Here is a 21,666-nt window from a genome sequence, read left to right on the forward strand (position 1 = left end):
GAATCAACTAGTCCAGGAACATGGGAGGGTTCATACATGGATTCTCATATCTGAGAATATACACTGGGGCGAGTGAGGGCATTGGCTGGTTTTTGTCATTTTGAAGAAGACTAAAATCAACTGGAAACAGGGAACCTCAACTGAGGATATGCTTTGATGAGATTAGACTGTAGTCATGTCTGTGGGGGCATTTTTTTTGATTAATGATGAGAAGAGAGGTCAGAACCTGAAACTATTCCTCTGAGAGACAATACATGGAAACAAATTTTGATACTCCTGACATGGTCACTTCCTTCCCATGATCCCAGCATGTAGTTTGCTGACTTAGATATATGAGGAGGTCTATAATTACAGAGATATTAGTTATCTCTGCTGGATCTATCCAGCCCTTTGTCTTCTGGTTCACTTTGGTATTGCTCACTCCTCCTCCCACAGCTTCATGCAAAAGGGTCTGAAGTGTTAGGAAGTATTGGTAATGGTTGAAGTCTTGATAACTATTTGTTTCCTGTGGCACAAACAATAAAATCCCAGAGACAGATATTGGAGATCAAGCTGAAGATCAGAAAAGCAAAGTGGCCAGCGCTAGCTCTTACTACTAGTTCAGATCTAATGGGTGATCCTGCCACCATAAATCCTCAGACCGAGACTGCTGCGACATGCCACCTTGCATCTTGTATTTCTCTTTAGTGCTAGGGTTAAATATGTGCAACACCACATCCCAGTCCTATGGCTAATTAGTGTGGCTGATGGGATTAAAGGTGTGTGCCACCATTGCCTAACCTATATCGATGACTAGGGTGGCTGTCTTGCATTCTGACTTTCAGGCAGGTTTTTCTTTTAAAACATGAATACTAAACCACTATAGTTTCCCAGCAGGGGGACAACAGACTCTCCTCATGCTTCCTTCAGCAACCTATTCCCTTCACCATTTGTATAACTTCCTGTGAACTAGTGTTGTGCACTGAGTGGAAAGGACCCTAGAGCATCTGGGCTGGAAGGTTTCATGTGGTATCCCAGGTCCTTGTACCCCTTCCATTGACCTCAAATATAGCAATTATTAGAGTATCAATTTCTAGAGTTTACTCTAGACATCATGATATCAAGACCATGACACAGCTCCCTCCATGGGCCTACCAGTATCACACCTTCCTCTGCATCCAACACTCATACCTTCCTCTGCACCCAACACTCACACCTTCTGCATGCAAAACACCTTTGCTCCCTGGACATTCTCTCACAGCAGTTCCTCAGAGTAAGAACTGGATTTTTACAGAAAATCTGGATCATTAGATTTATTTCACAGGGTTTGTATCCATAAAATATTTACTTCTTTCTCTTCTGGTTACATCTGAATTGCACATTGGCTTTGTCTCTGGCTGTCCCAAGCCTCAAAGACCAGAATCCCAAGGACTATGAGGATCATGACAGCAAATCCCATCCTGATGAGATTCTCCACTGTGTGATCCCGTTTCTCTGAGCCTGTGATTGTGGACAAAAAGTTACAGAGTTTAGTGATGGTCAAAATTCCCTCAGGGAAGCTAAATGTCCCCAAGATAACTAAATGTCTCTAAGATAATTGAATGCCCACATTCATTCCCATACATTCCCCGGACAGAATTTGGCCTTTATGTTTTCAGTGGTTTGCGTTTGAATTTTCTTTATTCAAATGCCTTGGGTTTGGGCATGTTCTAGGATGGGCTGATAGTCTTCAGTGATCTTGTGAACATAAGAGTATGATGTGGGCTTATGACCTAAGGGATTTTTCAGTGTTCTGCTTTCTCATTTAACATAAATACCCATCATTCTCATCGTATAAACTAATAAAGTTCTGGAATGAATCTTTTTTCCTTGGCATAGCTGGGTTCCATCCCTTATTCTTATTAGTTCCTTCAGCACCACTGTGAAACACCAGTGAAAGCAGAAAATTAAGAGTAGAATAAATTGTCCTGACATTACACGAGTATGAGGATTCGGTGCTGATGAAGGGATCTTGACTTTGCTCACTGTTCTACATCTGCTCTGTAACCTCCCTAAGAGCTTCATGCTGTTTACTCCATACCTAGATTGTAATAGAGGAAGGAGAGGACATTATTTGATAGACTGCTACTGGGATTCACTTCTATGGCAGGGATAGTGCCTTTTGAATAACTTTCCTATTGTCCTTTTGATCTCAGCATGTCAAGGTCACTCCTAGTGTTTGGTTCTTAAGTCACCATGACAGTTCAGGGTCACTTCACCTGAGACAGTGAGCTCCACAGGGGCACTGGCATATGACAACAGGTAGAGAGATGAGTTTTGAGAACAATAACACCTGTATGAGTCGGAGACATCAGAGTTCACAGCACTCATGGAGAATTCTGCCTGGAACTCCTGTACTTGGAGCTTCTGTTTTAGTCTCTGGGGTTGGTGTGCTGCTCCTTCCTTGGACAGAATGAAAGTGTCCACTGTGTCTGCTGTCTTACACAACAAGGTCACGTTGTCTCCAGAGTGTACCGTAGAGTTAGGCTTCACTGAGAGGGAAGGAAGGACCTGAAGCTGTCCTAAAGAAAAGAGAGATGATGAGAGGCTGCCTTCAATGTTCTGAGCTGACACAACACCTGGATCTTCCGTGAACATCTAGGACTCTGTTACTTTTTTTTGCCTGAGTCCATCTCCTGTTCCCCTGCCTCTGCATCTATTGCTAAATAAGATCCCTGTCCTTCATCCTAGCCAGCACCTCATTAATTCTCCAAAGAGAGCCCTAGTAGAGATTAGGTACGCAGGGAATCTATTTAGTTCCTCACCTGAGATCAGGATGTCCAGGGGGTCACTGGAGGCTGACCACTCAGAGGAGAGGTTGTGTGCACCATAGCATCTGTACCGGCCTCCAGTAGAGCTGCTCACAGAGCCCAGTGTGAAGTTGGCCAAGGAGAGACCGGACTGAGTCCACTGGCCATCTTGCTGGATGAAGTCAGCTCCCCACAATTTGTACAGGGCAAATCTGTCATATTTGATGTCAGAGCAACACTGCAGGGTGAGGCTCTTTCCAGGATCCAGGATATGGCCATGGTGAGTCAGCAGGGAGGGCCTCTTAGACAGCCCTAGAGGGAAGGTGACAGGCTAGTGATGGAGGAGCTGGCTTTTACCAAGCACTCATCCTCTCCCACCCTGCCCTGCACATCACTGCTTCTACCCAGGTGTGGATCTTTGGCACAGGAACCAGGCTCTTCCTTTTTCACCCTTTATCTGCAAGTACCCAGTAAGACACTTCCAAGGCAAAAGGCATCGGGGATCAGATATGATTGGTCAATGATGGGAGTGACTCACCAGAGATGTGTATTTCCAGGGCGTCACTGGGTACTGACCACAGCTGTGGGGTCTGCTTGTAGTAACCATAACATCTGAATGTCCCTTTGTGATCTGGTGTTACATGATCTATAGAGAACAAGGCTTGGTACTGCCTAGTACTGTGTATATACTGTGAGTCCACGGAGTTGAGGAACTTCTGATCTTCTTTGGTGAGAATGAACTTGTCATATTTCTCCCCTGAGACACACTGGAGAGTCATGCTCCCTCCTGAGGTCACCACAGGGCTGGGCAGGGCTGTCAGGCTGGGTTTAATGTTGTAGATTCCTAGGATAGAAGGCGCAGACTGTTACATGTGCTCACACAGACACAATGTTCTTCAGGGCTAGGCTGTGGGAGGGGAATACTCCTGAGAGTAGAGCCTGGGGCTGAGACCCTTTCTGTCCCCTCACCTGTTACCACCAATTCCAGGGTGTCACTGTGTTCTGACCAGCCAGCTGAACTGTAGTAGTAACAGCGATAATGTCCCGCATGTTGGTCTGTCATAGAAGTGATAGAGAACTTGGCCTTGTTCTCAGGCTTCTTTGGGATCTGTGTACCCCAGGGTTTTTGGCTTCCCTCTTTATGCAGAACATAGATATCTGCCTCCAGGGTTCCCTGACACCAGATGTCCATGGGCCTTCGGAAGGTGATCACAGATCCTGGCTCAGCCTTGATGGTGGGTTTGTGTAGGGTCCCTGTAAGGAAGTAGGAGAGAAGGCGGTGAGTCTGTCTGACAGTGGCAATGAGAAAGTCACTTTGGATGGCACTTCTTTTTTCTTTTTAATTTATTCCTCTGTCATACAATACACCCCACAACAGCAGCTTCCTGACCTCCTCTCTCCCAGATCCACTGCTCTATTTCCCTTCAGAAAAGTGCAGCCTTCCCGGGGATATTTAAGCAACATGGCCAAACAGCATGCAATAAGACTAGTCACACACTCTCATATTAAGGTGGACAACACAACCCAGTAGGAGGAAAAAGATCCCACGTACAGGCAAAAGAGTCAGAGACTTCCCCAGTCCTGTTGTTATGAGTCTAACAAAATCCACAAGCTTGTCAGCCAGTGATGGTGCATTCCTTTAATCTCCAGCACCAGGAGTCGGGTGCAAACAGATCTCTGTGAGTTCAGGCCAGCCTGGCCTACAGTGTGAGGTCCAGAACAGCCAGGGCTACACAGTAAAACTCCAAAACAAACCAACAAACAAGCAAGCAAACAAACAATAACAAAACCCAAGCTAAACAACCACAGCATGTGTGCAGAGGGCCTAATTCAGACTCATGCAGGCTCTGTGGTTGCTGCTTCAGTCTCTGTGAGCCCTCATGATCCCTGCTTAGTTGATTCTGTATGCCCTGTTCTCCTGGTGTCCTGAGTGCTCTGGCTCCTCCCTCTCTCCTGTGGACTTACTGTGCTCTTGTGGATGATGGTTCTTGAGCTGATCCAGAGTAACATAAGGTTCCATGAAGATTCATCGGTCCTGGATCTCCTGGGCTTTGCTGTCACTGTCTGCCTTGGATTCTGTATCTTGTGACCACTGTCGTCCATGCTCTGTGTTAATGGACTCAGGAGTCCTGGCTTCTCACACACACCACACACCAAGGCCTCTTTGTGCACCTATATCATTTCAGCATCATCTTAGGGAAAGGCTAGGTTCCTTCCCTGAGACCAGGAGCTCCAGGGGGTCACTAGGTTCTGACCACACCTGAGGGTTGTAGTGTCAAAGCTGTAGCATCTGAATATCCACCTTTGACTGGAGATCACAGGGCCCACAGAGAACTGGGCGTGGTGCTCCCCAGTATAGATGTTACAGCGTGAGTCCAGTTTTTGGGACAGCTGCTGTGGTCCTTCCTTAGTCAGAATGAAACAGTAATGTGCCTCCCCTGCGTCACACTGTAGGGTGACATTCTGTCCTTCAGTCACCTCAGGGCTGGGCTGGGCTGACAGCCTGGGTTTACTGTAGAATCCTAGGAGAGAAGGAAGAATCAGTTAAATGTCCTTGGTAGTCTCATTATGTTTCCGGTTGTGGGTGGGTAGGCATACTTACTGAACAGACTGTGTCCTCTCACCTGTCACCACCAGCTCCAGGAAGTCACTGTACTCTGACCATCCATTAAGGGTCTGATATTGACAGTGATATCGCCCTGTGTGGTGGTAGTCTAATTTTGAGATTGAGAATTCATTCTTTTTCTCAGGGTTCTGTGAAATCTCTGTGTGCCATAGATTTTGGTATGCCTCTTTATAAATTCTATACTCTTTGGCTCCTGCGGCTCCCTCACACAGGAAGGTCACCTTATTCTTCTTGGAGACCACAGAGTGTGGCTGTGCCCTGAGGACAGGCTTAGGAAGGGTCCCTGCAAGAAAAGAGCAGCTAGGACTCAGGACAGCCATCCTAAGATTGCAACCCCATTCCCAACCCTCTATCCACCCAGCGCACGTATGTTGTTTCCATCCTCACTGCCTAGGCTGGGCTCTTGGGGATGATGAGAAGCCAAGGTCAGGACATTTGCAGACACCCACTCACCTGTCAGCACTGGGGTCCCCAGGCCCAGAGCCAGTCCTGGAAGAGAGTTTCCTGTGAGAGGTTTGTCCCTGAGACTTGAGCAGGTCCTCCCCATTCAGTCCCCTGAGACCCAAGGCTTTCCTGATGGGCCAGTGCTGAGCGGTGGGGCAGCATCATTTCTAGCCAATGGTATCCCCTCCCCATCTCCACATCTCACCTACACAGAGCAGGGCTATGAAGGTGAAGATCATGGCATCTCCTCCTGTAGGCTGAACTGTGCTACTGGTGAGAACAACAGAGACTGCCTGGAGGAACATGAGACTTAGGTTATTACCTCTGGAGTCAGGAACTCCCCCTGACAGGGTTGTACTGGAGCAGCCCCACAGGAAGGGGAACTGCCCTCCTCAGACTCTGACTTCCCTACTGTGACTAGGTCAGGCAGTAGATTCTTTTTTTTTTTCTTCGAGACAGGGTTTCTCTGTGGTTTTGGAGCCTGTCCTGGAACTAGCTCTTGTAGACCAGGCTGGTCTCGAACTCACAGAGATCCACCTGCCTCTGTCCTTGTATGATTTCCTACAGCAGTGTGGTAGCATCCAAGAGCCATCCCTTTTCCAGTTTATTCACAAGCACAACAGTGACAAAGCCATGCACTGCTGCCCATAAGTGCTGCCCACCCCTGCAGCCCTGTGAAGTTGACTGCCTCAAGAAGGGTGGCCATACAAACAACCTGCATCCCAAGAAAGTCAAACAATGTTGGGAACTTCTTTGGTCCAAGATCCCCATAAACGATGAATATTATTTTTTCTTACCTGAAGCAGAAGGACTAAGGAAAGTGATGATAACAGATTGGTCTAGAGACATGGATCAGTGTATAAGAGCCTGCCACCACCTTCAGCCCTGACTCTGATCCACATTGCTCAGTGAGAAAACTGCCTTCTGGAGTTGTCCTCCGACTTCCATGCAGGAGCTGTGACACATGTAAGCGTCACACATAAAGAAGAAAATGAGTACAATAATACATGCAATTTACAGACATAAGTGTAAATAAGTAAATAAGTGTGATTTAAAATAGAAATGGAAAGTGCACATATTCCAAAAAAACCAACCAGAGACAGCAGTGCACATTTGGAACCCATCACTAGACAAGGAAAAAAAGGATTATCAATTTCATTCCACGCAGATGGACACAGTGAGACCCTTCTCAGAAACCTTCAAAAATTTTGAATATGAAAAGTATTTCACATAAAAATGTGAAAAGAAATAAAACAAACACACATATAAATTTGTATTTCTTATGTGTAATATTCATTAATGTCTGTTACATGCACAGAACTCTGGTACTGACAAAGAAGAGGACAGATGCGACAGATACGGATGGGGTTATGGAAATGTCATCCATCAAATATTGCCTAAAGAATCTACTGCCTGCTAAGGAGAGGGTGTCTGAACTGGCCCTATCCTATAGCCATACTGATGAATATCTTGTATATCACCATAGAACCTTCATCTGGTGATGGATGGCGATAGAGACAGAGACCCACACTGGAGCACTGGACTGAGCTCCCAAGGTCCAAATGAGGAGCAGAAGGAGGGAGAACATGAGCAAGGAAGTCAGGACAGCGAGGGGTGCACCCACCCACTGAGACGGTGGGGCTGATCTATTGGGAGCTCACCAAGGCCATCTGGACTGTGACTGAAAAAGCATGGGTTAAAACTGGTCTCTCTGAACATGGCGAACAATGAGGGCTGATGAGAAGCAAAGGACAATGGCACTCTTCTTGAGGCAGTCAACTGCACAGGACTGCAGGGGTGGGCAGCACTTTTGGGCAGCAGTGCATGGCTTTGTCACTGTTGTGCTTGTGAATAAACTGGCAAAGGGATGGCTCTTGGATGCCACCACACTACTGTAGGAAATCATACAGCCAATAGCCTTTGAGTTAACCCTCCACTGGGGCATGGCCTCTTATACTATTTATGCCTATGTAAAGCATGTGTCTGAACGTTTGGCTCTGGACTGGTTCCCAGCAGTCCACGGGTATGACCCCAGCTAGGACTCCGGGTAGTGAAAGAGAGGGAGCCTGAACTGGCCTTGTCCCATAGTCACACTGATGACTATCTTGAATATCACCATAGAACCTTCGTCTGGTGAAGAATGGAGACAGAGAGAAAGACCCACATTGGAGCACTGGACTGAGCTCCCAAGGACCAGTTGAAAAGCAGAAGGAGAGAAAATATGAGCAAGGAAGTCAGGACCGCAAGGGGTTCATCCACCCACTGAGACGGTGTGACTGTCATTGGCCCCTTAGTCAGCCCCCTTTGTCATCCACATTCAGAGAGTCCAGTTTGATCCCATGCTCGTTCAGTCCCAGTCCAGCTGGAGTTGGTGAGCTCCCATTAGCTCAGGCACACCATCTTGTTTTCCAGGCCTTTGCCAAAGATATATGTGTTAGGATTTGTTTGGCAACCTAAATTACGAGAAAGAGAGCTCAGTAAATACATTTCATTTCCTTTTACTTTTGATGTTAGGGGTGATGGTGGGGCCTTCAGTATTCTACTTCTCCTGACCATACTCCACCCCTGAGTCACACCCACTTCATCCTGTAATTTTCAATTTTTGATCTTCCAATTTTTTTCATCTGCCATCTTTTCTTACGCTTATGGGTTTAATTATCTTTGTTGTTGTTTTAAGACAGGCTCTTTCTGTGGAACCCTGGCTGTCCTGGAGCTGGTTATGTAGGCCAGGCTGGGCTGGAACTCATAGAAGTCTTCCTGTCTCTGCTTCCCAATTGTTTGTATTAAAGGTGTTGGCCACAAACCTGGCCATGGGTTTAACATCCTAATTGTTTCAAAATGTCACATCAGTATGTATTGTGTTTTAATGGAGTCCACCATGCACCCCTCCATTTCTCCCTCACCCTCTCTTGCTGGTTTCCCTTCTCTCTGACCTGATCTTCTTTTTGATTTTTTCTGTGACATGCTAGTTGTTGAAAATACACTGCCCTTTCTTACACCCCAACTTTCTGTTCTCTTCCTTTCATGTAGCTCAATTTGTGCTTCTCATATTCTTGGGATGGTACCAGAGACTACACCGTTAAAGAAACCTGACCCTTCCTCTCCAGTGGATCTCAGATGCCAATTGCTCTTGATCTATGGGTGAGATTTTGTGCCAATCTCCCAGCTTATAGGGATGTGTAGATGTAATCACAACCACTGTGAGCTCAGATGTGCAACTGTGTTGCAGTTTCAGATCAGAGGATCTTGTATCATCTACCACCTCTGAGTCTTACCAATTTTCAACCTCCTCTTTAGTAATGATCCCATGGTAGGAATGTGTCCCAAGCGGAAAATTCTCTGACCTAACATCACTTCAAATGATGGATCCAGGGCACACAAATGTCCTGTTTGTCACATGGATGATGAGAGAGAGGTCATTGAGTAATCCCCTTTTTGTTGCTGAGTCCAGCAGACACCCTTTGTTTCCTTTGTATCAATGTCAATAGGAAGAACTTCTATCTTGTAATCCTGTCTATACATGTCCTGTAAATCAGGACAATGCTCAGTTGGTAGAGTTTTTGTGTGACATTCTTAGATGTCTGTGTCTGATCCCCAGTAATGCATACATCTGATGCTGTGGCATCATACCAGCTGAAACGTAGGCATGGATCTGTCCGTCCCTAGCAATGATTCCATGCTCACTCCCCCTGGGATTTAATTACAATGAGGAAGGCAGGAGCCAAGATGGTTCTGTTCCTTGTGGCTATGGAAAAGTCTCTGCACACACATACATGTTTCCATGAGGGCTCAGTGAAGGCTGAGCTTTTTTCCTGAAGCAGTTTAGCTTTTCTGACTCCTGGGTCTCACAATGAAATACTGAGGTTATTTTTTTTTTGCTGTAGGCATGAATTTTATTCATTTTTACTCTAAAACATTATACATGACTAACTTTAGAAAAGTAGAAATTAAAAATCATTTATATATAAACTCATATGCTTCTTTGTTATGAAACCAGACTTACTATTGTATATTTGGGACCAATCTGATGACAGTCCCCACCACCCCAAGGAATTAAGAAAATTGTCTTAAAAAAAAACAAAAAGAAAAAAGAACCAACAAGCTAAAGAAAATATCAGACGAGGCTGAGGATGTGGCTCAGCTGGTGGGATGCTGCCCAGGTGTGTACAAGCCCCACATACATGGAGTGTGGCGGTACAGGCCTATAATCCCAACACTCAGAAGGTAGAGGCAGGAAGATCAAGAGTACAAGGTCCTCAGTTACAGGTTTGAGGCCAATATGGGATAAATGAGCCAGTGTCAAAAATAAAAATCAGATACTGAAGAATGTTTCTTGTGCTGTAAACAAACACCAGAACTCAAAAAGCACTATGGTATCTGCCTCAAAGCTGCCCATGTTGAACGGATTAGCTCCTAACACTGGTCCAGAAAATGCCCAGTGCTCCTGTGTTAACTCCAGCTTAACCCTGTGTTAGGCACACACACCACCGGGCCTCCGAATCCTGTTGCTGACCTAGGCAGAAGTGTGGAGTGGAGCAGCTTCCCTCCCGTTACTGGCAGGCTGGTTTCTGAAAGCCCATCTCCATGGGATGACATCTACCCCCATTTGGAGGGATATATGATGAGATTCTTAGGAAATGAAAATCAGGGACATTTCCATGTCCTAAGTTCCTGGTTATTGCTACTTTAACAAATAACATGCAGAGTGGCTTCTTGTGGTTTTTACCATTGGACAATTATTGGTCACAGCTCACTAGTCCTCTGGACTAGTCAAGGTATCCCAAGACTAAGTTTCTTTGTGAGCACTCTGGTGGAAGTGTTACACAGCTCCTAAAGGCATCCGTGTTCTTGGTTTGGGGTCTTTTCCTTCCCAAGTGACTGTCCATGGCTTCCACACGAACCCTGTCACCTTCCAGTTAAGGGATTTTGTGAGGAGCCTACTCAGGTAATGCAAATCTTATTTCAAATTCATCTGACTAGATACCTTAATTCCCTTCTGCCAAGGGTATTGGGGAGGGGTGCGGGACAGGACAGACAGGGTGTTCTGCCTGTCACAACCTGAGAATGAAGCTTGCAGAGCTGAGTGCATACCCTCCTTTAGGTGATAACCGTGACAACTGTGTCTAATTGGTGTGGAAACGTAGCTCATGCCAGGGCCTCATGGACTCAAGTAGAGAGTGTGGAGAAGTCAGCTCAAGAACAAAGTGGTAGGAACCATAATATTTGGGTGACCATTGGCAGGTGACTAAGGACAAGGATATTGCTGAGTAACTGGTGAGAAATGCCTGAAAGAGAAACAGCCAAGTTCAAGGCCTGTGCTGGGTCACTGACCTCCCACGTTCACATGGGATATCATGTAGAAGATTCAAGTTCTGGAGAAGGTACAAGACATGGAAAGGGAGGGAAGATGGCTCAAGCCACTACTGGTAGGACAGGAGCCTAGGGAACAGAAGCACAGCCGTTTAGTGCCCACACTTGTGAGTAGCAGAGACAGGGCTGAACTCCTGAGGAGGCCCGCAGCCTTCTTTTCTTACAGACTCCAATTCTTCTCTATAGAGAAGGGTGAACAAATGGAGGACCTGAGCCAGCGCTGAGACACCAAGCTACAAATTCAGGTCCTTCAGCACCGAGACATGTGTAACAGGTAGGAAAAAGATCTGGCCCTCACACCTGAATGACAGTTACCAAGGTGTAGGTGGCATGAGATGACAACCCATCTACCCTCTCCCACCCAGAGATGGCCATGTGCAAGATTCTGATGCACTAAGGCATGCTCAAACTGGAGTGTGACTACTGGAGTTACACAGCTGGTTCCCAGTCCTGAGCAAGGCCAGATTTGTCTAGAGCTGTGGTTCTCAACCTCTGTCATGCTGTGATCCTTGAATATAGTTCCTCATGTTGTGGTGACCCCCAACCAGAAAACTATTTTGTTGCTACTTCAGAACTGTAATGTTGGTGTTATGATTTGTAATGTAAGCATATGAGATCCATGTAGAGGTCATGGCCCACAGGTTGAGAACCACTGGTCTAGAGGTTGCCGCAAACAGAATTCTGTCCTCTGAGAATGAAGGGCTTTTCTTTTTTGTACCTTGCAGTTGAATCTATGAAAGATCAAGTTCATCTGAGGGAGTGGCCTAAACAGGTCTTTGCTAACAGACACACCTGTAAGATGTGGCATGGTCCATGTCAACGTGTTGGGACAGGGTGGAGAGAGGCAGCTGCTTCAGGCCACTGCTGTCCGTTGGCAGTATGGAACATCTCACCCTCTCCGTGGCTGGCCGGAGGGGCATCTCCCTTACCAAAGGGGCTGATACAGGACCATCCACACAGAACTGAATGAAGCCATGAAGGTTTCCTAAGAGGCTGATGAAGTTTCTTTGGCTGTAAAAAGGGATTTTTTCCCCAACTCCAGAATACCGTGGGGTATCCTGGAACTGCCTCTGCCATCTTCCTGCCAGCTCAATTACACAACCACTGAGGATGGAGCCCGAAGAACGGAGGTCCTGGCTGAGTGCAGCATCAATCCCTCCACTCCCCACCCTTTTCAGGACTTCTGCCTGAGCGAGAGCAGGCCAGCAATGGGGTATCTGTGTGAAGTGCCACACACAGGAAAATGTCCTTATGTGAGTCTCAATGCCAGACTGCAAGGGCTGGTAGAAGAAAGTCCCATCATGTGGCTCTCTGAAGCTGGAGCTCCGTGAAGCTTGCTGTGCAGTTCAGGGTGGGGATGGTGCCGGCAGCAGATGAAGCACCTTCCTTCCCATTCGTCCTTATGTTTGACTTCATACAAGTGGTCTAAGGTTGTGTGAATACACTGTTGAGGATCTCACATGGGTACACATGCAGGTTACCTGCTGTACAAAATGCTGTGTTTGAGATGAAATCCATGCACAGAAACATCAAATCCAAGCACTGTACTCAGACGGAAAGACGACAGCTGGAAAGCCTCCAGCTCAGAGCTCTATCTCCACAGAGGAGAAACAAATTTGTTGGTCCCCATGGAAGACATGGCACAACACTTGCTTTCTCCATTCACTGATTATTGATTGAAGCTGGGTGATATACTCTTTTTTTTTTTTTTTTTTTTTTTTTTTTGGTTTTTTTTGGTTTTTCGAGACAGGGTTTCTCTGTGGCTTTGGAGCCTGTCCTGGAACTAGCTCTGTAGACCAGGCTGGTCTCAAACTCACAGAGATCCGCCTGCCTCTGCCTCCCGAGTGCTGGGATTAAAGGCGTGCGCCACCATCGCCCGGCTGGGTGATATACTCTTGATGGCACTGAGCAGAGGTGACCCTGGGCATTTTATTACTATATCCCTGAACTTATGAGGTGAGGAGAATAGGACCCATTCCACAATTAGATTTAAATATATCAATGCAAGGAAAACATTTTAGTCAGGACCCTGCACATGCCAACAACTGCTAGCTACTATTACTTAAGACACTTTCACCCAAGGAAGTGGAAGGTTTAGAACAGAAAATAGGAGGTTGAGTGTTGTATGAGCTGCGGGCTGCGTTCCTGCCTCCCGACTCCTGTCTGTCTGTCTAGCTTATGCCCAAAATAACAACACACAAACTATATTCATATAAACACTGATTGGCCCATTTCTATTAATGTGTGTAGTACCACGAGTTGGTGACTTACCAGGGAGATTCTAGCCTACGTCCATCTTGGGTCGGAGCTTCATCGCATCTGCTCCAGAGAGCAGAGGCATGGCGCCCGAGCTCACTTCCCTTCTTTCCAGCATTCTGTTCTGTTTAATCCACCCACCTAAAGGCTGGCCTATCAAATGGGGCCAAGGCAGTTTCTTTATTAGCCAATGACCTTCCTCCATCAGTTGAGGTTTAGCCACTGGTACTGGCTCCTGACACAAGCAGCTTCCACCTGCTCATCCAAAACTCATAATGAGTGGTCCTCAATATCTGCAGGTGACTGATCCAAGCCAGCTTGGCAGATGGAAAACTGATCAAGAAATGCAGTTTTAGGAACAGGGAAATAAAGTTTAATCTTGCAACTTGATAGATGTGGAGGTGTTCTGGTCAATGTAGAAGTCCTTGCGAGCCTCAGAGGAGAAGCCCAGGCCAGCCCCATGGCTGTACTTTTAGCTCATGGCCCAGTCATAGTCCTGCTGCAGATTCTGTTGGAGTGTGTCTGAAGACTTCTTGTCCAGGGCCATGTTGTGCCTGCTAGTCATGCTGGGAGGGTGGCTGAATGATGGGGACAGATGCTGAAAGCCACCCATAAGCTTCAGGAATTTCAGCTTCTGTTCTTCATTTTCAAAGCCAGTAGTGTCCCACTGGCCAAACTGGGTTCCTGTCCAGTTCTTGGGCTCTGAAGCCTCTGTCTTGCCTGACTCACGATCAGTCTCCTCTTGTAAGGCCTTCCCCCTCACCTGATCTATGCAGGCCTCATCCATGTTGCCTTCCTTTTCCAGTACCACCTCCAGGTCTGTGTCCGACTCCTCTTCTTCCTCCTGCCAGCAGTCTTCCTTTACTCCACTGTCTTTCCTCTTCTTTTTCTTCCTTTTCACAGCCAGCCCTTCACCGTATGGCTGGTCCACCTTTCTCTTGGATTTCACTTTCTTCTTCCCAGGGGCCTTTGGGCTGTCTATCGGGATGTAGTCCAAAGCTTCGCTTTTGAGTGACTTCTTACTTCCTTTCTTTAGGCTGTTCTCTATGGAGACTTTGGAGTGGATCAGGAGGATGTCTCCCTGTTGGTGGGTCTTCTTCTTCTTCTTTCTTTGTGCTGTGCTCTCTGGGGCTCCCCTGCTTCCTTTTCTGCCTGAAGGCTGCCTGTTCCTCACCCTCTGTCTCCCCTGAGCATGGCATAGTGCATCCCCAGCCTCACAGAGTCAAGAGTCCTGTGGAGGGAAGGCTGCAATGTCCAGAACCTTTTTTTCCTTACTGTGTTTTTTGGCCTTCTTACCAGCTTTGCTTACCTCCTCAGCATGCTTGGAGTCTGAGGAGGTCTTCAGCACTGAGCCTTGGGAGGTGGCCAGTGGTAGGACTTCCTCCTCTTATTTTTCTTCTCTCCACTGAGGCATTCTGCTGATTGCTCAAGAACCTGCCTTCTAGGGCTGATGGGGCTTTTCCCGTCCTGTCTGTGTGGCCTCAGACTCCAGGTGCTCCTCCAAGTGATCACTAGTGGACTTTTTCTTCTTTTTCTTGCCCAGGGATATCTCAGGGACCTGTCCTTCACCCACATTTTTGGAAGGGGATGTGACTCTTGGAGGAGAAACATCAACAAAATTGTCTTTACTGTTTAATACTGAGTATCGAGTCTCTGGTTCTGTGATCTCTGCAACCATCACCTTCTTTATCTTCTTCTTTTACTTCCTCTCTGGTAGCCATGGGCCCAGGTCTACTTTCTGAGCCTTGGTGACCGTTCCTTGTCCACCCGAAGGCCAAGCCACCCCAGGTGAGCACCTGTGCCGCTGCGACCCGGAAGTCGCCAAGGTGTGTCATGTGAAGCTGATATTTCACGAAGGGGGCTTTTGCATAGTTTTCTATTACTGATTTTTTTTGTAATTAAAGATAAACTCCAAAGATGGAAATATCTAACAGTGGAGTGAATGTAAAAGGGACAAGGACAATCAATGATCAATATCTGATGGTATTTTTAGACATGAGAATTAGAGGGATAATGAGAAGCCCCATAGTGTCAACAGTATCAAGCACAGAGATTGGCAGCTAAAGAATGAAAATGGTAAATTTTGTTTTGGAGTCATGAAACTAAATTTATGTCACTGTCAACACTCGATTTCCCCTTCAAACAATTTTATATTTTTTTTTATCAAATCAATCAATTATTCATAATAAACTGATGCTAAGCTCTACAGAAGATTTCCAGTCCAAGGGATTGAATCCATCTTTTGTTTGAATAACATGATGCTGAGCACAGGTTACCAGAGCTCTGTGTTGGTCTTCATGTGGGTTTGTGATTAAGAAGATATCTATCAAGATCTGTTCTCAGATCCACCATTGACTTGGATCAACATCTTCCACTTTTTCCAGACCCTTTTTTCATTCTATATGAAGTCTGAGTTGTCCTTGTTGCAGTCAGATGAAAGCCTGATTACCTTAGCAACATGCTTCATTCATGATTGCTTAAAACTATGAATGACCCCAGGGAATGTGGTGTCAATGAGTGGACAGGGGCGGTCATCAGAGCCCTGTGTCCTGGACAACTCACCAGGAACACAGGCAGGATCCTTACAACCTCATGAACTCCTTGTTAAAAGGCAGAGCTTGTTAAAATCCTATGCATGTTCTGCCTGCTAAGGATCATGATTTCAAGAGCTGAGGCTTGTGATTTTTGTTTCAATAGTGTAAATAATAGTATATTTAAATTATCATATATGTGTTTACCTGTTTTGTTTGCTTTTACATTTTTAAATTGAAAATAGACTTTTCTTATACAGTATATTCTAATTATGATTTCCTTCCCTTCAAATTTTCATGTTAATTTACACCACACTATCCACCCAAATCCATATCCTGTCTTTGCCTCTCTTATTAGGAAACAAATTAAGTTAAAAGATAGTTATAATCCTTTGCTTTACAGCTAGTATCCAGTTATGAATGAGTACATACAATGATCATCTTTCTGGGTCTGGGTTACCTCTCTCAGGATGTTTTTTTTTGTTCCACCCGTTTGCATGCATTATGCAATGGATTTTTTCCCCACTGAGAAGCTCTCCTTTGTGTAAATGTACCACATTTTCTCCTTCCTTCCTTCCTTCCTTCCTTCCTTCCTTCCTTTCTTATTTATTTATTTTATTTATTAAAAATTTCCACCTCCTCCCCTCCTTCCATATCCTGCCCCTCCCCCTACTCCCCATCCCTTTCCAATTCTAAGAGCAGTCAGGGTTCCCTGCCCTGTGGGAAGTCCAAGGTACTCCCCCCTCCATCCAGGTCTAGGAAGGTGAGCATCCAAACAGACTAGGCTCCCACAAATCCAGTACATGCAGTAGGATCAAAACCCAGTGCCATTGTCCTTAGAGTCTTATTCAGCCCTCATTGTCAACCACATACAGAGAGTCCCATTTGATCACGTGCTCCATCAGTCCCAGTCCAGCTGGCCTTGGTGAGCTCCCATTAGATCAGTCCCACCGTCTCAGTGGGTGGACGCACCCCTCCCGGTCCTGACTGTTTTGTTCATTTTCTTCCTCCTTCTGCCCTTCATTTGGACCTTGGGAGCTCAGTCCAGTGTTCCAATGGTACCACATTTTCTTCATCCACTCATCAGTTGAGGAGCATCTTGGTTGTTTCCAGGTTCTGGCTATTACAAATAATGCTGCTATGAGCATAGTTGAACTAACGTCCTTGTAGTATGATTCAGCTTTTTTGGGGTATATGCCCAAGAAAAGTATTTCTGGGTCCTGAAGTAGGTTGATTCCCAGTATTTCAAGAAACTGCCATACTGATTTCCAAAGTGGTGGCATAAGTTTGCATTCCCACCAGTAATGGAGGAGTATTCCCCTTACTCCACTACTTCACAGCAGAAAATCCCAAAGAAGGGAAAAACACGCACAATAACATCAACAACAATGAAAACTAAAATAACAGGAACTAGAAATCACTGATCATTAATATCCCTTAATATAATTGGACTCAACTCACCGATAGAAAGATACAGGCTAACAGATTGGATACAAAAACAGGATCTATCGTTCTGTTGCATTCAAGAAACACACCTCAGCCTCAAAGACAGACATTGCCTCAGAGTAATGTGTTGGATAAAATTTTCCAATTTAATCGACCTAAGAAACAAGCTGGTGTAGCTATCCTAATATCTAAGAAAACAGACTGTACTCTTTGGCTCCTGTGTCTCTTTCCCCTCACAAAATGTCATTGGTGTATGCTTATAGACCACAGTCTGGCTGTACTGTGAGGATAGACTTAGGGAGAGTCCCTGCAAAGAAATGAGCAACAGTGACCCAGGACATCCACCCTCAGATTTCAGCCTCCAACCCCAACTTTCCTGTCATCCTAAGGTCAGCACACATGTGGGTTCTCCATCATCATGGTCCAGGCATGGCTCCTGGAATGATGAGAGTAAAGGTCATGACATCTGCAGACACTCATCTGTCATCACTGGAGTTCTGAGTCTCAGAGTCATTCCTAGAAGAGAGTTCCCTGTGAGAGGTTTGTCCCTGAAACTTAAGCAGGTTCTCCCTCTTTAGAACCTCCTGAGACTCTTGGTTTCCTGATGGGCTGACAGCATCACTCCTAGACCACAGTATCCCTTCCCCATCTCCACATCTCACCCACACAGAGCAGGGCTCTGAAGGTGAAGGTCATGGCATCTCCTCCTGGAAGTTGCAACTGTGTTTATGAGCGGAGTTACAGAGACTGTCTGGAGAGACAAGAAACACAGGGTGTGACCTCTGGAGGTAGACCCTTCTCATGACATGGGTGTACTGGAGCAGTCTTACAGGAAGGGGAACTGCCCACCTCAGGCACCAGGCTCTGACTTCCCCAAGGCTGTGGAATGGTTGGGTAGTAGACTCTAAAATCAATTTTTCATGGATGACATTTCGATAATCCTAACAGTGACTGCCTCATTCTGCCCTCATCTTTGTCAGTTCCACATGGATGAAACTGTATGAATATTACACATAAATACCTGTATGAATATTATACATATGAAATATACATTTACAAGTGTATTTGTTTTATTCTTTTTCATGTGTTTTATGTGAAATATTTCTTCATATTTAAAATGCTTACAACTTTCTGTGAAGAGTCTTTCTGTGTCCATCTGCATGGGATACAATTTATAATCCTATTCAGTAGAGTGTTAGCTAAAAAGTAAAATCTTGGATCAAAGAAGAAGTGGATAGCTCTGCTAGGATATTCTCTTTTTTTTTTTTCTTGGTTTTTCGAGACAGGGTTTCTCTGTGGTTTTGGAGCCTGTCCTGGAACTAGCTCTTGTAGACCAGGCTGGTCTCGAACTCACAAAGATCCACCTGCCTCTGCCTCCCAAGTGCTGGGATTAAAGGCGTGCGCCACCACCACCCGGCTTAGGATATTCTCTTAGGGGAATGGAGATGACCTCAGCTGTAGTGGTTCTCCAGGAGAGGAGCAGGATTATTATATCCTGCAGGGAGACCATCCCCACTGCATTCCAATTTCAGGTAACTTGGTTTTCTGACAAGTCAGGATATCTTTCCTTCCAGGGATGAGCTGTCCTATTGTGGCTCCATCCTCCAGACCTGCCCTATTGCAACTCTAAGTATAGCCTGGCTTCCCACTTAGTCAGGATATCTTTTGCAGCTCCAGAAGTGTAACACTTGCTTACGTCTTCCTCACAGTCTCAAGTGCTGGGCTCCAAATGTGCACCACTGTTTCTGGTTGTTTGTTCTTTTCTGATGTATGTACTTTCCATTACAACCTTAAATTATACTTAGCAATTTACACTTATGTCTTTAAGATACACTTATTCAGTAATAATAAATTACACTTATCTTCTTCTTTATGTGTGTATATTCACACGTGTCACAGCACACTCATGGAGGTCAGGGGACAACTACTGGAGTCAGTTTACTCCTTACATAATATGAATGACAGTCAGGGCTGAAGATTGGCAGCAGTACTTATACACTCATCTGTCACTAGCCCAATCTTAACATCACCATTTTCCTTAGTACTTCTGCTTAAAGATATATATATATATATATATTCATTCCCTGGGTCCCAGGAGTCCTGGGTCAAACAAATTTCCAGCTTTATTTGACTTTCTTGGGCTGCAGGTTGTTGGTGTGGCCACCCTTCTTTTTGAGGGAGTTGAAACACAAGAATGCAGGTGTGAACAGCACTTGTGGGAAGCAGTGCATGGTTTTCTCAAAATTATGTTTCTAGAGAAACAGTCAAAGAAATGAATTTTGGATAGCACCATACAGGGTTAGCACCAGTGACTGGGTGCCGTGCTCTGTCTGCTTGCAGCAATTACCAGCTTCTGCTGCTGGTTATGGTGGGATGACTTCCTTGTCTTGTATCTCATCCTTGAAATTCTCTATGGAATCACTGGGTGGGACCTTGAGGAATATGGTCTTGCCATTCAGGACTTTGCCAAATATCTGCATGATAATGTATGTCTGGCCACATGCATGAGGAGAAAGAGAGTTCAGTAAAATTATTTTACATACTTTACTTTCAGTGCCAGGGATTGATGGCAGAGAGAACAGCATTCTTTTTATCTTTTAAATTTTTTTATTGTTATTTATTGAGTTCTACATTTTTCTCTGCTCCCCTCTCTGTCTCTCCCCTCCCCCTTCAGCTCTCCCCTAAAGTTTCCATGCTTCCAATTTACTCAGGAGATCTTGTCTTTTTATACTTTCTACTTCCCATGTAGATTAGACCTATGTAAGTCTCTCTTAGTGTCCGTATTGTTGTCTAAATTCCCTGGGATTGTGGTTTGTAGGCTGACTTTCTTTACTTTATGTTTAAAAATCACTCATGAGTGAGTACATGTGATAATTGTCTTTCTATGTCTTGGTTACCTCACTCAAAATAATGTCTTCTAGTTCCATCCATTTTCCCGCAAAATTCAGGCTGTTGTCATTTTTCTCTGTTGTATAGCACTCCATTGTATAAATGTACCACTTTTTTTTTTTTTTGGTTTTTCGAGACAGGGTTTTTCTGTGGCTTTGGAGCCTGTCCTGGAACTAGCTCTGTAGACCAGGCTGGTCTCGAACTCACAGAGATCCGCCTGCCTCTGCCTCCCGAGTGCTGGGATTAAAGGCATGCGCCACCATCGCCCGGCTTAAATGTACCACTTTTTAAACCATTCTTTGATCGAGTGGCATTTAAGATGTTTCCAGGTTCTGGCTATGACAAACAAAGCTGCTATGAACATAGTTGAGCACATGTCCTTGTGGCATGATTGAGCTTCCTTTGGATATATACCTAAAAGTGGTATTATTGGGTCTTGAGGAATGTTGGTTCCTAATTTTCTGAGAAATTGCCACACTGACATCCAAAGGGGTTGTACCAGTTTGCATTCCCACCAGCAATGCAGAATTGTTCTCCTTTCCCCACAACCTCTCCAGCATAGGTTGTTGTCAGTGTTTTTGATCTTGGCCTTTCTTACAGGTGTAAGATGGGATCTCAGAGTTGTTTTGATTTGCATTTCTCTGATGACTAAGGATGTTGAACATTTCCTTAAGTGTCTTTCAGCCATTTTAGATTCCTCTGTTGAGAGTTCTCTGTTTAGGTCTGTACTCCATTTTTTTTATTGGATTATGTGATCTTTTGGTGTCCAATTTCTTGAGTTCTTTGTATATTTTGGAGATCAGACTTTTGTGTGATGTGGGGTTAGTGAAGATCTTTTCTCATTCTGTAGGCTGTCCTTTTGTTTCGTTGCCCATGTCCTTTGCTTTACAGAAGCTTTTCAGTTTCAGGAGGTCCCATTTATTAATTGTTTCTCTCAGTGTCTGTGCTGCTGGGGTTCTATTTAGGAAGTGGTTCTCTGTGCCAGTGCGCTCAAGTGTACTTCCCATTTTCTCTTCTATAAGGTTCAGTGTGGCTGGCTTTATGTTGGGGTCTTTGATCCATTTGGACTTGAGTTTTGTGCATGGTGATAGATATGCATCTATTTTCATTTTTCTATATCTTGATATCCAGTTATGCCAGCACCACTGTTAAATATGCTTTCTTTTTTCCATTTGATATTTTTTTTGTTTCTTTATCAAAGATCAGGTATTTGAAGATATGTGGATTGATATCCTTGTCTTCAGTTCAGTTTCATTTGTCCTCCCTGTCTGTTCTTATGCCAGTACCAGGCTGTTTTTCAGTACTGTAGCTCTGTAGTAGAGTTTGAAGTCAGGGA

At 45.2% G+C, this 21,666-nt stretch overlaps 1 protein-coding gene and 1 pseudogene across 1 annotated transcript; both read right to left on the reverse strand.

Annotated features, from left to right (window-relative positions):
• Nucleotides 1-1,342: 1,342 nt before the first annotated feature.
• Nucleotides 1,343-6,077, reverse strand: LOC121449800 (leukocyte immunoglobulin-like receptor subfamily B member 3). The gene is given in 10 exon segments (XM_041654475.1): nt 1,343-1,479; nt 2,238-2,540; nt 2,784-3,080; nt 3,307-3,612; nt 3,738-4,018; nt 4,982-5,039; nt 5,042-5,290; nt 5,393-5,677; nt 5,848-5,883; nt 6,044-6,077. Coding segments are annotated over 10 exon segments (1,986 nt in total).
• Nucleotides 6,078-13,837: 7,760 nt separating this feature from the next.
• On the reverse strand, nt 13,838-19,839 carry LOC121449801 (annotated as a pseudogene).
• Between the last annotated feature and the right edge of the window lie 1,827 nt (nt 19,840-21,666).

The sequence above is a fragment of the Microtus oregoni genome, unplaced genomic scaffold, assembly GCF_018167655.1.
Source record: "Microtus oregoni isolate MIOR12 unplaced genomic scaffold, Mior012 000006F_ref0000085, whole genome shotgun sequence".
Lineage (NCBI taxonomy): Eukaryota > Metazoa > Chordata > Mammalia > Rodentia > Cricetidae > Microtus > Microtus oregoni.